The sequence below is a fragment of the Diceros bicornis genome, chromosome 22 (assembly GCF_020826845.1).
Source record: "Diceros bicornis minor isolate mBicDic1 chromosome 22, mDicBic1.mat.cur, whole genome shotgun sequence".
Taxonomy (NCBI): Eukaryota; Metazoa; Chordata; class Mammalia; order Perissodactyla; family Rhinocerotidae; genus Diceros; species Diceros bicornis.
This window is the reverse complement of record NC_080761.1, coordinates 42,939,556-42,957,060: the sequence shown is the minus strand read 5'-3', so window position 1 is coordinate 42,957,060 and position 17,505 is coordinate 42,939,556. Positions and strand designations below refer to the sequence as shown.

General features: G+C 40.4%; 1 protein-coding gene across 1 annotated transcript in view; it reads right to left on the bottom strand.

Annotated features, from left to right (window-relative positions):
- Positions 1-17,505, bottom strand: part of FOCAD (focadhesin) — a 269,185-nt gene that overhangs the window by 4,524 nt on the left and 247,156 nt on the right. The window contains exons 36-42 of the mRNA XM_058565883.1: positions 13,523-13,651; positions 11,229-11,344; positions 8,229-8,489; positions 7,481-7,570; positions 3,961-4,138; positions 2,268-2,365; positions 43-294 (exon numbers count right to left, since the gene is read on the bottom strand). Of these exons, the coding sequence (XP_058421866.1) occupies positions 43-294; positions 2,268-2,365; positions 3,961-4,138; positions 7,481-7,570; positions 8,229-8,489; positions 11,229-11,344; positions 13,523-13,651 (1,124 nt within the window). The remainder of the gene's footprint in view (positions 1-42; positions 295-2,267; positions 2,366-3,960; positions 4,139-7,480; positions 7,571-8,228; positions 8,490-11,228; positions 11,345-13,522; positions 13,652-17,505) is intronic.

The following is a 17,505-nucleotide window of genomic DNA, read 5'->3' as shown; positions in this document are numbered from 1 at the left end:
AAAGGCTGCCTGCCCTGGTAAATAGGTGGCCGCCAACCTCACCTTCTGGGTCTGTTCCTTCCACGGCTCTTTCTGCAGCAGAAGAGGCATGCTACTGGGAAGGAGAGTAAGAGCCTCCTGCAGAGTGACCCTGTGCATTGGACTCCTGCCAAGGAAGCTTGATGCTGGCCCAGCTGGGCCATTTTCCTGATGCCATGGCAACCAACTGGCACTGAGGCCAAGGAGGAGAGGGGCAGCGTGGTCCCCCCATGCAACCACTGCGGTTGCAAATATCAGCAACAAGAAGTCCAAAGCCTACAATGGAAATAGAAACAAGGTTAGGTCACATGTTTTAACAATTGAAAGTAACACATCCTTACATACACAGCCCCCATCATGATGCAATGTTATCTTCCCGTTCACCCACCCCTCCTCCTGCCCCACATCCACTCCAGAAGAGGAACTGGCCTGAATGGTGAACTCCATATCCATGCTTAGAAAAGAGACATTTTAGGGCTTTGGGAGGTTTTGGGGATCCCCTATTGTAAAGACAGAAGGCCCAACAATTTCATTATTATTGCTCTAACATTTCAGGAGAAACATAATTTATTTAATTCCTAATCATACTGAGATCCAAACACTCCTCTGTTTTGGTATTTTCAAAGAGATTAAAAATTAACTAAGAGTCATATAGACAAGGATATTTAGATTTATTGTTATGTGGCCAAAACTGATTTTTAAAAATACATATAATCTGATTCTATTTTTGAACAACAACGAATGACTCTCCACAGGCATTTTTAAAAATCTGTCCAGAATCCATCCATTTAGATTTTTAGACTAATCGAGACACTTGTAGAAATGGTGGTAACAAGGGCCACCTCTGAGTTTTTGGATAACTGTGATTTAAATCACACTTCTTGAGGCCGGCCCGATGGCGTAGCTGTTAAGTTCACATGTTCCACTTCAGTGGCCTGGGGTTCGCCGGTTCGCATCCTGGGCATGGACCTAGTGACCACTCATCAAGCCATGCTGAGGTGGCGTCCCCCACAGAAGAACTAGAAGGACCTACAACTAGGATACACAACTATGTACTGTGGCTTTGGGGAGAAAAAGAAAAAAAAGGAAGATTGGCAACGGATGTTAGCTCAGGGCCAATCTTCCTAAAAATAAATAAATAAATAAATTACACTTCTTTCTGCTTATCTGTGTTTTCTAAGTTTTAAAAGATTTTTTAAGAAAACAGAAAGGTTAACAAAAACTTAGAAGAAAAAGAGGGCAGCTAGTCCAAAAGTAAAGTTTAAGGGGCCGGCCTGGTGGCGCAATCAGCTAAGTGCGCGCGCTCCGCTGCAGTGGCCCAGGATTCGCAGGTTTGGATCCCGGGTGTGCACCCACGCACTGCTTGTCGAGCCATGTTGTGGCGGTGTCCCATATAAAGTAGGAGAAGATGGGCACAGATGTTAGCCCAGGGCCAATCTTCCTCAGCAAAAAGAGGAGGATTGGCATCAGATGTTAGCTCTGGGCTGATCTTCCTCACAAAGAAAAAAAACTTTAAGAAGTACTCCTCAATCTCTTAAAATTCCTAATCTCACTAATTAAAATTTCAAAAAGACACACAACTCCTCAGAAAAGCTGGGCAGAATTTCAAACAACATCCCAAATTATGCAAATTTTACTCACACAGTAAACAGGATACCCATGAAACGGGTTTTTCATGCCTATAGAAAAAAATCCTACTACTAAAAAATGCATAGCAGCAGCTAAGTCAAGAAAATTAGTAGAGTAGGAAAGTACAGTCTTCAATTTATTTACTAATCTTTTTTTTCAACTCACCCAATACCAGTGGTTGTTAAACTTTTTTGGGTCATAGGTCATTTTGCAGGTGCAAACACAGATTACTTGCGTGTATTTCAGGAACTTCTTCAAACCAGGTATTTGAGGCCATACTCTGGGCCGGTGCAGAGGCCATAGCCCAGTACCCCACATTCTTTGTGAGATCAAGCTCAAATACACAGGACCTGGGGTTCCCTCTCCAGCTAGTGTCTTCTGTGTACTGCCTATCAGGAACACATTCTGTTGAAAATACTTTTCAAAGGGCAGTATGGGTATCTCCAAGAGCCTGAAGAACATTAGTTTCCTTGTGACATTAGAGAGTTATCACCATTGTTCCCCAAAAATAAAAGGAAGGAGGGAAAGAAAGCTGCAGGTAGCAACATATTCCTCTTTTGGGAGAGCAAATATAAATTCTATATTTTAAGGAAGCCACAAATTATGCTTCTAGATTGTACCTTATCAAGAGGCACACCCTGAACAGAGGTTGACTGGTAAGCAACATTCCTGATATAACCCATCAGTTCCAAGAGCCACTCCATTCTCTTCAACACGCCTGAAACGAAAAAAGAAATTTTCTTACCAGACCATAGTTTTCCTTTGAAATTCAAAAGAGATCAGTAATAGTCATCATAGCTAAAGCAGAGACCCTGGTGAGGATTCCGTGACAGTGTGTCAAGTCCTCTTGCAACACCTGAGAATTGTGATAGCCCGTGAGAGAGGTCTTTGACTCGATTCATGTCAGATGACCCTATTTTGTTATTTTCAAAAACTAATTTATTCTTCAAACCTACCCACCTACTAGTTATAAAATGCATTTACTGGAATTTCTCTCTCAATGGTAAACACACTAGGAGAAATCTGGCACGCCAACTAGCCATTAATGTTGAATCTTGGATAATTAGTTGTTTTTATAGACCCCTTTGCTTAAATATTCCCAATTTATGCCAAAATCACAGAGAAAACCTATCCCAAAGACATAAAAAGAAATAAAAACCAGCTATTACAGGGTAACTGGAGAACAAACACCAGCATAAATATTGATTTTTTTTAAATGAGGATTCCCAGCACAGTAAAGACTACTTGGGAAGGCTTTCAAAATGTAGTGAATAAGAGGAAAATGGGAACTAAATCTGGAAGCTAGCTAGTTAGAATCATAGGCAATATCAAATTTATTTCAGTTTACTTCATGTATCTTCATGCTTAATTGAGAACACCTACTAGATTTCTTCCTGATAAATATACTTTCAATTTAGAGGAAAAACATCTAGTTTCTCATCACAAGTTCATTTTTCATTGGGCAGACACTACTGCAGACACGAGATAACTATCTCAGTTACCAAAGAGGAGGATGAATCAAAATTTTCCATACAGTCTTGAAAAGAGTACTACAATTATGTTTGTCAGCTTTCTCTCAAAACCTTGAAGATACAAGAGATGGGAAAATGGGGCACAAAAATGTGAGTAGCTTACCTAGAGTCACAAGGGCTTCCCAGCCACATCTGATTCGCTTAAGCCATGTGCCATTCAGAAACTGAATGTAGCTTCAAGATATTGTGAGCATATGACCAAAGGTATGGGAGGGGACATGGGGGAGCTGCCTTTTCAGATGACTAGTAAAGTGTAAATTCTAAAATGGTCTAAAAGTTGCACCATATAGATTCATCAGCAGAGCTTCAGGCCTGGAGCTTCTGGCTTGATGTAGTTAGGGTGTCTAGATTTTACTCTTCTCACCCCTGAGAGGTTCTTCTATAGAATAACTATTTAATTTTGTTGTTGCTATTTTCTTTTTTGGTTTGTTTGTTAAAGGACCGCCCCAAAGCCATTTTCTTGAAAACATCAGGCAGAATCGAGGGACATCTGTCTGTTTGGGAAACTGAAGCACGCAGAATCAACCTGATAAATTTGTTTATATCCTTGCGGGCCTGGAGGTCCAAATACAATATAAAAATCATCCATAGAATTCATTCCCATCTGCAAAGAGTAGATGTTGTGAGCTGTAACTGCTCATTTCCAGCCAAGGTGCTCCTCTTTGGAGTAATAAGGCCTCGCCTGTGTCAAGAAGCATTAAACTAGATGTTAAGTTGAGGAAACAATTACAACTTAAAAGGGATCTTTCTGTTCCTGATGCTTGCCCCAGGCTGGCCTTACCTGTGTTGGCATGGCTCACAATCCGTGCCTGGTATAAGCTGTGCAGTATCATCCAGGCCAGCGTGTCTTTTTCATGGTGCTGAACTGCAACACTGAGCATATCAGTCAAGCCCATCAAGGGGGATCGTCCTTGAGAGACCAAGTACAGTCTGACAAAGGCAGCCTTTTCTATGCTGCTCTGCAAAAAAGCAAATTGTTCAGTTACTATTAAATTAACTGAAGTCATTATAGAACGTCAGGGCAAGGGCAAAACAGAAAGGGTGAGTTTGAACTGGATTACTATTCCAAATGCTAAAACTGTTTATTTCTTGCAGCATGTGACATATCTGCCTGTGTGCTGTATTAAAATGTACACACACACAGGGGGTTGTAATGTCACCTCCTGTTTTCTCATAAAAACCATAAATGATTTCAGGGGTTAAGTGGTGATGATATTTAGTGAGGATACACAAATAATAACAATGATAACAAATACAGTACTTATTATGTGCCAGGCACCATTCTAAGCACTTAACATGTCTTAATTCAATGGTTCACAGTCCTCTGGAGACCCCAAGACCCTTTTAGAGGGTCTGTGAGGTCAAACTATATTCATAATAGAACCAAACTGTAGTAATATTCATTGTATTTTTCACTGCCACTTGTAATTTTTTAAAAACCTAGTTTCATTTAAAATATCCTTGTAAACAATAAAAATTATTAGCTTTGTTAAACTTTTGCCCTTGAGTACACATCTTTTTAACATTCTGTATGACAAAACGGGAAGTATGCATAAAGGACTTCTGCTGCACACCCAAGTATGATGGTTGTCTCAAGGAAAAACACTTGTAAGATTGAGCTGTGAGCTGAAATAGCCACTCTTTTCATGGAACACCATTTACTTGAAAGAATGATTGATGGATAAACTATAGTTATTCAAACTGAGTATTGGACAGATTATTTTCTTAAAATTGAAGGAAGTGAGACTGTCACTTCAAGGAAAGTACTTGACAGTATTTGTTGCCAATGATAAAATCTGAGCTTTTAAGCAAAAATTAGGTTTCTGGAGAATCTGTATCTGCTACTATGACTTTGGCAGCTTCCCAATACATAAGAGACTTTTTGGATGAGACTGTTGGGGATATTGAAAAATATTATGTTTTGATATTATATAATGAAATGTGTCAACATTTGGAAGATTTTTAAAACTCAGTGACTCAATATTTTCCAAATGACCAATGTATGATATTACAAAATCATGCATTGGTAAAAGACCCAGAGAGCAAGATAGACCAGTGGATTTTAATGTAACAGAGTATGTGAAGTTCACTGATATGGTTTCAGATCCACAGTGCAACTAACGTATAAGAAACTACCACTTGTTCAGTTTGGGTGCAGTATCCAAGAAAGAATCCACAATTATCTGACAAGACAATTAACTCATTCTTCCCCTTTCCACCTACGTATCTGTATGAGGCTGGATTTTCTTCACACACTTCACCAAAACAACATCACAATAGACTGAAGCAGCAGCTATGAGAATCCAGCTGTCTTCTATTAAGCCAGACATTAAAGAGATTTGCAAAAATGTAAAACAATGCCACCTTTCTCACTAATTTTTTTGTTTTTTGGAGAATATTTTTTCTTATTTAAGATGCAATTGGGTTTAGATTATTCCTTTTAAGTAAATATTTTTTAAATTTCCTAGTTTTAATTTCTAATATGGTAAATATTGACAGATATGACCCATACAAATAAAGGTTCTTTGGAGTCCTCAATAATTTCTAGGACACTAAAGTGGCCCTAAGACCAGAAAGTTTGAGGACCACTGCATTAACTATTTAATTTTCACACCAATCCTATGCAGTAAATTACTATTAACATCCCTCCTTTACAGATGAGGAGACTGAGGAACAGAGGTTAAGTAACTTGCTTAATGTCACATAACTATAGGTGACAGAGTAAGAATTGGAACCTAGAGGAGTCTGAGCTCTTCACCACTACTTTATTCTTACCTCTATTCTTTCCAGAAATGAATAGAAACACTGACCTCAGTGGAACAAGTTAACTCTTTTGGAGATATCAGAACACTATTTAGAATGTTCTAGTGACAATGTTCTGAATGGCACTTTAGGAACCCAAGTGAATAACACAGCATCTGTTAGCTCTAAGTACTACAAAGTAAATTATATGCATTACTTCCAACTATATTACATGAATATAATAATAGGATATAATAAATTACATGAATGTAATAATTATGGTAATAAATAATTACTGAGTACACACGTTGAGTCAGGCACTTTTCCCAAGAACTTAACATGGATTAAGTCAATTAATTCTCAAAACAACCCTAGGAGGTAAGTGCTATTATCTCCCTTTTATAAATGAGGAAACTGAGTCAGAGAGAGGTTATGAAACTTAACCAAGGTCACATTGCTAGTAAATTACAGAGCTGATTTCAAACCCTGGCAGTGAGGCTCCAGAGTCCATTCTCTTAAGCATTTCCTTATACTGTTTGTTTCTGATTAAAACAAACTAATCTCCAAAATGCTGATATTCCGAATATTCTAATAGTGATTCTCAAACCTGAGGATGTACACAACCACCTGGAGGGATTGTTAAAACACAGACTCCTGTGCCCCACCTCCATTGTTTCTGATTGAGGAGGTCTGGAGTGGGACTCCAGAATTTACATTTCTAATCAGCTCCCAGGCTGATGTTGCTGGTCCAGGGACCACATTTTGAGAATCACTGCTATACGATGCAGAAATTCAAGGATTCAACTGAATAGGCAAACCTGCCATCAAGTGAAATAAATGATAAGATGTCCATGAGCTATGTGAGGGCTCACAGTTCTCTAGACCTTTGGTATTTATTACCTGGTATGCAGGGCTGCCATTTGAATAAATAGGTCCATTGGGATATACTTATACTAAAAAATTATTCATTGTTTACCTGCAATTCAAATTTAACAAGATATCTTGTATTATATTTGCTAAATCTGGCAACTTTACTGGTATGCTACTTTTTACTCATTCATCCTTGGAGTGTGGGTGTGAAGGGTACTTGTTAATTATCTTGTGTAAAAGTTGATAGAGCCTGTTTTTCAATCAGCCACCTTTCTTCATTTCAAAAGGAGAAGTACCAGGTGAAGAAAAATAAATGTGAAAACAGAACTATTTATTTATACCTTCCACGCACAGAAAGTGCTTTGGTCAGAATATTCCCATTCTTGTGGTTTTTGTATTGAAGATGTTGTCCCATACTTATTTTTGCCCATAGGTGACACGAAAATGCTCTTGACAAAGTGGAATTAATTAGGTTAAAAAGTTATTCATCCATCTATCCATCCACACTACTACATATCCAACCATACTACTAGACATGAGACCCCACAGTGAGACAGAGATAGTTTCCTGAAATTAGCCAGTAACAAATATGAAGCAAAACTAGCTTCAGCCAAAAGGATACCGTAATCATCTCTTCAACTGTAATTCCCACCTCAATAATGAAACAAAAAATACAGATATGTTATTACCTCAGTAATCTGGGAAACTCGATTGGCTTCATCATCTGTCATTTCTGAGAGGCATTTTGCTACACTGATATACAGCTCTAGATGGTCTCTCTGGTAAAGAAAAATCCCAACCATGTCAAAATACAATGTAAGATAACAAGTACATTCTAGATGTTCTGACAAATTATTAGATTTGCTTATCTCCACAAACAGCAGCTGACGAGATTTTAATTTTAACCAAACCAAAACACGTGGCCAATTTTTATCATTTAAAAGACATCTTTCCTGTAATTTTGTGCATTTATTGGGCTGTACTTTTTTTCTCCTTATCAGAATCTATCACTCCTAACAGATTTTTAACTTCTTTGTAAAACTACAATTCAGAAGTCTGTTGCGGGGAGAGGAAAGGCTGCTGTTAAGTCCCTTTATAGAAATAGTATATTGGACAATATGCCCAAGGATTCTCCAGGTGTAAAGCGTAAGAGTTTTGAGCTTGCTCATCTTCTACAGGCATCTGGTAAAAGGCCTAAGACAAATTTCCTGGTGCAGCACTGGTTAACCTGCTTCCAAGCTTGCTCAAAGCTTTGGTTCTAAATATTCAACCTCAATTTAGATCTTGGAAGCAAACACATTCTTAGTGAAGAATGTGGTTATTTCTTGCTAGCCTTCTCACCACATTCTTAAAACATACACCTTCCCGCTTTGCCAAAAAGGCTTTAAAAAATCCCAAACATAAATTGTCAGGAATGTAAATATTTTTGTTCCTCACCCGAATCTTATTTGGCAGAAGGTCAAAAATTTTCCCAGTAGCTTCGCAGAGCAGACTCCAGAGGTGGAAGGAAGGGCTGGGGAGTTTCATGGCCTGGCCCAGACCCTGTAAGGCCCTCAGGCATAACTCAAGATTGGAAATTGGGGAAGTTGCTTTAAAAACTGCCACCATTAAGTTTTCAACAAATCCCAGGATCTGCTCATCAGAGACGTGTTTTATCCACAGAGGTACAGATACCAGGAGGTATTTCTTGATATTCGGCTGGAAGCAACACAGAAGAGGTCAGACGTAAACAGGCAAGTCTGGGTTTGCAATGCTCTAAACCTCTAGGTCATCACTGTGTTTGAGGGTAGACTGAGAGATAAAAGGTTCAGGTTACTTCCTTGCCCCTCATTTTCCCACAGCTTCATGTCCAGTGGGCCACCAACGCATGTAATTTTGGCTGCTGCAGTGACCTCTGATCCAGAGTGACTCGTGTGTATATGTGGTATCTGCCGATCCATCTGTGAACTACTCAGTTTAAACTTTGGATCTTTTCAGTGAAGGGAATAAAATGCTACTTCTAAAAGTACATGGCAGTTTGCCATTCAGTCTGAAAAGGTCACATTCCCCGGCAAGAAAAGCTCCCGAAGATGAAAGGCTCTTCTGCTGGAAATCAACGAAACAGAATATCTGATTTTATTAATTTCTTCTTCTGAGGAAGCATAAGGAAATAATAAGGGAATCGGCATGCTGGGACCATTTCTGACCAGCTGAGCATGTGGAACTAACCAGGGCATCTTAGAGTTCATGAGAGCTAAGAAGGGGCTCAGCTAGTAATAGCTCTGTTATGTGCCACAGACTTGAAGAGAGAGGGCTTCGAAAATTCTTAGAAATGTAAGTATGACACTAAAGGGGCAGCAAGTCTAAAAGAGGTGGTATAAAAAATAAAATCTGACAAACTAAGTAAATTTCAAAAAAGATCAATGTAGTTGCATGAGTTATCTGAAGAGCTCACTTTAAAGAATATGCCATTTCAGATCATTTTTTTAAATGAGAAGGCATACAAGTAAGAAAATGAATTCACAAACTTAATTTGTTAATTAACAAAGATAACAGGAAAGGTCCATAATCAAGGGCAAATGCAAAAGAGCAGCACAGATCTAAAAGAGAAGTGGAAGTGTAACTAAAACCCAGAAAAATTTCTGAGGTCAACAAAACAGGCTGTAGAGTTACACCTGATTCAAAAGGAAGGAGTTACTAGGCTAGTGTTTAAGACACGGGCTTTGGAGTCAGCCAGGCTCTCTCCCATTTATTAGCTATGTGAACTTTGCTTAACCTCCATTTGCCTCAGTTCATCAATCTATAAAATGGAAATAATAATATCTATTTCTCAGAAGTAAAGCCAGCCAGACACAAAAGACTTCATATTGTACGATTCCATTCTGAAGAATTTCTAAAGTTTATATGGCATTTAAATTTATACGAAAGTTCTTTAAAAAAGGCAAAATTATAGAGACAAAAAGCAGATCATGGTAGCCTGGATCTGAGACTGGGAGCAGGGATTGACTACAAGTAGGCACAACGGAACTTTTTGGGGTGATAGAAGTATTCTTGGTGACGGATAAAAATGTATAAATGTACTAAAACTCAAATTACATTTAAAATGGTCATAGTTTATAGAATATCAATTATAACTAAATAAAGATTAAAAAAATAAATCAGCCTGCCAGGGTTGAAGAGAGATTCCATCTGATGTCTGGAGTGCTTACAAGCAGCAGGTCCATAGCAAGTGCTAAGTGGCAGCTAGATGGGAGCTGCTTGAGCAGATAGGTAATGATAACAGCTGACAGAAAGGATGCAGACCTCAATAACATCCTCCCTCAATTAAAGAGAATTAGGAGATGTAGGAAAGCTTAAAAGAAAAAAAGCACAGAGTAGGGACTGAAGCCAAAAGACTGAAGAAATAATAACAGGTCTTTGCAGTATTCTCAAAGAATGAAAGCCTCCTAGAATAGAAGAATAACAAGATGAGATCATTTAACTAATAATCAATTGGTAAACCTCTAAGGAACCATGGAATGTGGTTTTCTTTTTGTCTTTTTTGTGTGTGTATGTGAGGAAAATTGGCCCTGAGCTAACATCTGTGCCAATCTTCCTCTATTTTGTATGTGGGATGCTGCCACAGCACGGCCTGATGAACTGCGTGTAGGTCCGTGCCCAGGATCTGAACCCACGAACCCCAAGCCGCCAAAGTGGAGCACGCGAACCTAACCACTATACCACCAGGCTGGCCCCATGGAATGTGCTTTTTTTGCCCTGTGTCCTAGCTTGAAATGTTCTCAAAACTACACATCTTCACTAATTTCACATCTTTAAATAATCTCACCCCATTCTTCTTATCTACCCTTAGCCTATACCCTGGAAGGTGCTGGCCCCCTCTCTCTATCACAAACACCAGGCTAGATGATCACTTCTTCCCTCAGCACTTTGCTCAAGCTGAACACCCTAGCAGAGATGTTCTACTCTCCAACTCCACCCTCCCACCTACATCCCCTAGTGCCTGTGACTTGATGCCTAACCAAATCCTCCCAAGCCTTCAAGACTCACCTTAATTGCTGCCTTTCTGTGAAAGGGAGGGATCATATATCCAGTACATGTGGATTTGCCTTCCTCTTAATACTTACTGAAACGATTATGTATATCATATAAACAAATAAAGCTAGGTTCAACTCTACCACTTTCTAGCAGTATGATCTTGAGAAAGGAACTTTAATATCTCTGATCATCACTTTCCTTTTTTTGTAATAAATGGTAGTTGAAAGCATGAACGCTGATGGCTCTGGCAGAGTTCTGAATCACATAATTTTCCAATCTGCTGGCCAGCTACTGAGAAGCCCTCAATTTTTGTAAAACCCAATTCGTCCACTCTTGTCTTTGAGAACACAAGCCAAATGAATGTTAATCTCCCCAAGAAGAACCATATCCTCCTGCTGCCCAACACCCTTAATTACTACATACACTCAGACTATGGATCAATGGTGGTATCACCCACAGTCCCAACAGTGCAGCTGCATTCTGGGATGACTGTGCCTGGGTCACCATAATTTCAAGGCACAGCTGCTGTATCTCTTCACCTGAAAGAGAAGAAAGGAAAAGAATATCTAACCATAGCCGCTTCTCTGACTCATTTTCAGGCTTCAGTGTCTCGAAACAAAGCATCCGCTTGTGTGACTTCTACAGGTAATAGAACTTCAGTAAACAACAGGTATTTAAAGAGATCTTTTAGTTATGGGGCAAAAGAATGTACCCACTGGCATCACAGTCCCAAGTCTTGCAACTGGCAAGGGCCTTGAACTAGCTAGGGAAATTTCTCTTATGATATCCAGAGAAAACTAAACACTCCAATACTCTAAAAAATTTGAGAAAATTTTAGCCAAAAATCTCCTTGTCTCTGTTTTTCCCTCCTTCCAACCTTGCATTCAGCACATAGAGAAATCTGCATAGGTCTGGAAGGACTTAAAGATGTAGCCACATTCTCTAGCGATCGAGTCTTCTTAATAGTCTGATCCCCATCAGCAGATGTAATTTTCCCAACCAGACCTTTTCTTTTTTCTAAGGATTTTTACTAAAACATAAACACTTTCAATACAGCACACAAAAGCAGGGAAGGGGCAGGGGAACATATTTTTTAAAGGAAATTTCTGCAAACACAGTATGATGACATGATGACATCATATCTTACACAGAGATTAGGATCAAATGAAAGCATTTAAGTGAAAAATTGTGTACAGTCAAAATCATCTTTGATTATCTCTTAGATTGCACATCAATGATGGTATACAAATCTTTCCGTATATCATATGTAGGTAAGCACTCTACTGTAAATAACAGAGCACTCATGCCAAACACACCCACACACAATTTTACAGCACTGTTAAAAACTGTTCTTCCTCCCTCTTTTTTTTTGGGAGGAGGGGATGTGGCAAGTACATGAAATTAAATTTGCATATGCCAACTCCATAAAAGAGGCTGCTGTGGATGAACTGGAGATATGCAGGTATGCATTCCCTTTGCCTCTCACCACAAAGTATCTGTAGTAAATAAAACAGTGGCCCCCAAAGATGTCTGCATCCTAATTCCCGGAACTTGTGAATATGTTACCTTGCACAGCAAAGGAACTTTGCAGATGTGGTTAAGGTTAAGGACCTTGAGATAGGAAGGTTATTCTGGATTATTCAAATGGACCCATTAATCACATGAATCCTTAAACATGGAAAACCTTTCCCAGTTGCAGAGAGCCAGAAAGATGACAGCATGAGAAGGCCCCAGCCCTCCATTGCTGGCTTTGAAGAAGGAGAAAGGGGGTCACAAGCCAAGGAATGTGGGTAGCCTCTAGAAGCTGGAAAAGGAAAGGAAATAGATTCTCCCTGTCTTAGTCTGTTTGGACTAGGTATAACAAAACACCACAATCTGGGTGGTTTATAAACAACAGAAATTTATTTCTCACAGTTCTGGTGGCTGGAAGTCCAAGATCAGAGTGCCAGCACGGTTGGGCTCTGGTGAGTAGCCTTTTTCATGTTGTAGACTGCTGACTTCTTGCTGTGTCTTCACATTGTTGGAAGGCGCTAGGGAGCTCTTTGGATCTCTATTATAAGGGTACTAATTCCACTCAAGAGGGCTCCACTCTCATGACCTGATCACCTCCCAAAGGCCCTACGTCCTAATACCATCACACAGGGGTTAGGATTTCAATATATGAATTTGGGAGGGATGCAAACATTCAGACCATAGCACTCCCCTAGGGCATCCAGAAAGGAATGCTGCTCTATCCATACCTTGACCTTAGCCCAGTGAGAACCACATTGGACTTCTGACCTACAGAACTATAAGATAACACAGTTGTGTCGTTTCAAGCCACTAAGTCTATGGTAATTTGTTAGAGTAGCAATAGAAAATGAAGATACTATCCCATAGGGTACTTCTTTGAAACCTAGGGCTCTGGAAATGCAGTTTGATAACCATCAAAGCAGGCTTTCTGGGACCTGAACCACACAGCCGGCACTATGCACATCTCAGTCAAGTAGTATTTTGATGAATGCACCGGGTCTGTGTCCTCAGCCCTCCTTCTCCTCACCCTCAGCTATTTACAAAGTGACTCAGTGAAAGTAACCCACCTGTCCCATCCAAGAAGATAAACCTCAAGATCCCAAAAGTCTATCTAGTCACTACCAATTGTGACACATAATCTATTTTTCTACTCATGTCACATCCTAAAAGTAGAGTCTGAAGACCTAAAAACACTTGGTATTTACCAAAGTTTAGCCTCATAAGTGGAGAGAGGAGTGCAGCCCAGTTCACAGGAGGATATTGGTAGTTTTGTCCAACAGTAGCTATGGGTTTCATCACTACTTTGAGAAGGGAAGGAGATACAGATTCAGGACCTGCAATAGAAAGGAACAAAATAATCAAACACTTCTATAGCATCATGAAAGTGGAAAAGGCCAACCTTCCCTCCTAGTTCTTCTAGTTTCAAAGGATTTGGTCTCACATCTTCAATTGTGGTCAATCCTTCAATTTTGTGCTCTTAATCTCAACCTCATTTGCTACAAAACCTTGCTCCTTCTGTTCTTCTCTCTCTTATTTCCCTCTTGTCTAGACAGGTATATTCCACACTGCTACTTAGCTGTCTTCCATACTCTCTTGTGTCTTATCACCCAGCTTCCTAAAAGGAGTAACTTACTCTGCATTATTGCCTCATCCCTTATTCACTTCTCCATCCACTTCCAGAAGAGGAGACTATTACTGTCTATTCAGGTACATTCCTTTCTAAGAACTATGTTACCTTCAGTCCTTGGCCCTAAATGGTCATGTTCTGTATCATGTAATTTGCTACTTCTACTCCTCAGCCTGTGCCACAGCTAACTGCTCCAGACATGAGCTCCTCAAGTAACAGCCATTCCATAGGTTAACCAGCTAAGACATAGTACCGTGACTTTAATAGTATATCCTTTTTTTCTCAGGTGGGGGTAACTTGAAAGTAAACAAATGAGACAGTGGAGCAGTTACGAGTGGACCCATAAGGTGCAGTCAGGGTTGGGGTAGCCATTAAAGGTCATACAAAAGTGAACTTACAAGGAGGTCAGAACTGATGTATAAAAAAAGAGAAGACCAAGAAGGAGAAGCAAAAGCAGCAGGATCAACATAAGCAGCAGAAGGGAAATCAGCATCAGCAGAAAAGGCAGCAGAATCAGCAGACGCTGACAAAAGGGGAAGTGGAGGCGAGGGCAGAGCCAGCGAAAGGAGAAGCACGGGGAAAAGGAGAAGCACAGGCAGAAAAGGCAGCGGAAGCAGCAGACTGACAAAAGGGGAAGCGGAGGCGAGGGCAGAGCTGGCAAAAGGAGAAAACACTTGCAGAAAGGAGAAGCACAGGGAAAAGGAGAAGCACAGGCAGAAAAGGCAGCGGAAGCAGCAGACTGACAAAAGGGGAAGCAGAGGCGAGGGCAGAGCCAGCGAAAGGAGAAAACACTTACAGAAAGGAGAAGCACGGGGAAAAGGAGAAGCACAGGCAGAAAAGGCAGCGGAAGCAGCAGACACTGACAAAGGGGGAAGCGGAGGCGAGGGCAGAGCCAGGGAAAGGAGAAAACAGCCACAGAAGGGAGAAGCACAGGGAAAAGGAGAAGCACGGGGAAAAGGAGAAGCACGGGGAAAAGGAGACGCACAGGGAAAAGGAGAAGCACAGGCAGAAAAGGCAGCGGAAGCAGCAGACACTGACAAAGGGGGAAGCGGAGGCGAGGGCAGAGCCAGCGAAAGGAGAAAACACTTACAGAAAGGAGAAGCACGGGGAAAAGGAGAAGCACAGGGAAAAGGAGAAGCACAAGCAGAAAAGGCAGCGGAAGCAGCAGACTGACAAAAGGGGAAGCGGAGGCGAGGGCAGAGCCAGCGAAAGGAGAAAACAGCCACAGAAGGGAGAAGCACAGGAAAAGGGAGAAGCACAGGAAAAAGGAGAAGCAGAGGCAGAAAAAGCAGCAGAACCAGCAGACACTAAAAAAGGGAGAAGCAGAGGTGAGGGCAAAGTCAGCAAAAGGAAAAAAACGCTGCAGAAAGGAGAAGCATGAGCAAAAGGGAGAAGCATAGGGAAAAGAAGCAGCACAGGAAAGAGGAGAAGCAGAGGCAGAAAAAGCAGCAGAATCAGCAGACAGTAAGGAATAAAAGAAGGAAGCAGAAGTGAAGGCAGAGCTGGCAAAAGAAAAAACAGGTACAGAAAGGAGAAACACAGGAAAGAGGAGGAGAAGCAGAGACAAAATCAGCAGAAAAAGTAGCGGAATCAGCAGACACTGAAAAAAAGGGAGAAGCAGAAACAGGAGCAGAGTCAGTAAAAGAAAAAACAGCTACAGAAAGCAGGAGCATAGGAAAAAGGAGAAGCAAAGGCAGAATCAGCAGGAAAAGCAGCAGAATTAGTAAAAGTTAAAAAACAGGAGGAAGCAGAGGCAGAGTCAACAAAAGGAAAAAGTTGAGGAAAGGAGAAGCATAGGGAAAAGGAGAAACATATAAAAATGGGCCAAGAACTTGAACAGACATTTCTCCAAAGATGATATACAGATGGCCAACAAGGACATGAAAAGATGCTCAACATCACCAGTCATCAGAGAAATGCAAATCAAAACCACAGTGAGATACCACCTCACGCCCATCAGGATGGCTACCACAGAAAAACAAAGAAAAGGAAAATAAATAACAAATGTTGGCGAGGACATGGAGAAATCTGAACATTGTTCCACTGTTGGTAGGACTGTAAAATGGTAGAACCACTACAGAAAACAGTACGATGGCTCCTCAAAAAATTAAAAATATTTTTTGTGGCCCAGTGGCGTAGCGGTTAAGTTCACGCATTCCGCTTCAGCAGCCTGGAGTTCACCAGTTTGGATCCTGGGTCTGGACCTACTCACCGCTCATCAGCCACGCTGAGGCAGTATCTCACATAGAAGAGCTACAACTCTACAACTGTGATATACAACTATGTACTGGGGCTTTGGGGAGAAAAAAAAAAAAGAGGAAGATTGGCAACAGATGTTAGCGTAGGGCCAATCTTTCTCAAAAAAAAAAAAAAATTAAAAATAGAACTACCATATGCCCTGGAAATCCCACTTCTGGGTCCAAAAGAATTGAAAGCAGAGTCTCAAAGAGATATTTGTACACTCATGTTCACAGAAGCACTATTCACAATAGCCAAAAGGTGGAAGTAACCCAAATATCCACTGATGGCTAAATGGATAAACAAAATGTGGTATATACATACAGTGGAATAGTATTCAGCCTTAAAAAGAAAAGAAATCCTGTCATATGCTGCAACATGGAGGAACCTTGAGGACAGTATACTAAGTGAAATAAGCCAGTCATAACAAGACAAACAACTGTATGATTCCACTTATATCAGGCATCTAAAGTAGTCAAATTTATAGAAAGAGAAAGTAAAATTCTCTTCATAGTATACAAAGTAGAGGGTGGGGGAGGGGGAAAGAGTAGGTATTGTTTAATGGGTATAGAGATTCAGCTTTGCAAGATGAAAAAGTTCTACAGGTTGATTTCACAATGATGTGACTATACCTAACACTACTGAACTGTACAATGAAAAATGGTTAAGAAGGTAAATTTTATGTTATTGGTTTTTTACCACAATAAAAAAAAGGAGAGACTTCCAGTTTCCGGTTCTGCATGTAAGGAGCTTGGAAGTTGCCACTCTGTCCTAACAACAAGTAAAAAGCAGAACAAACTGAAAAATCAACAACTCGTCTTAGATCCATGAGAGAGGGAAGGACACAGGGCAACCTGCTGCCCCCAGTATTGGAGAGACACATAGACGAACACAGGGAGTCACGGATTACCGGAGCAGAGATTCATGAGCAGAAACCACCACAGGAACCAGTGCTGGAGTAGGAAAACCTGGACTGTAATTGACAAAATGCTGAAGGTTCAGTGTGGACAACCCTATGCCCACATATTTGATAACCTAGATGAAATGAATGAATTTTCTGAAAGACACAAACTGCCAAAACTCATACAAGAAGAAATGGACAACCTGAGTAGACCTATGTCCATTTAAAAATTGAATCAATAATTGATAACCTTCCAAAACAGATAGCTCCAGGCCCAGATGGGTTCACTCATGAAATCTACCAAACATTTAAGGAAGAAATTACACCAATTCTCTATAATCTTTCAGAAGACAAAAGCAGAGGAAATGCTTCCTAACTCATTCTATGAGGACAGCATTACCCTAATACCAAAACCAGACAAA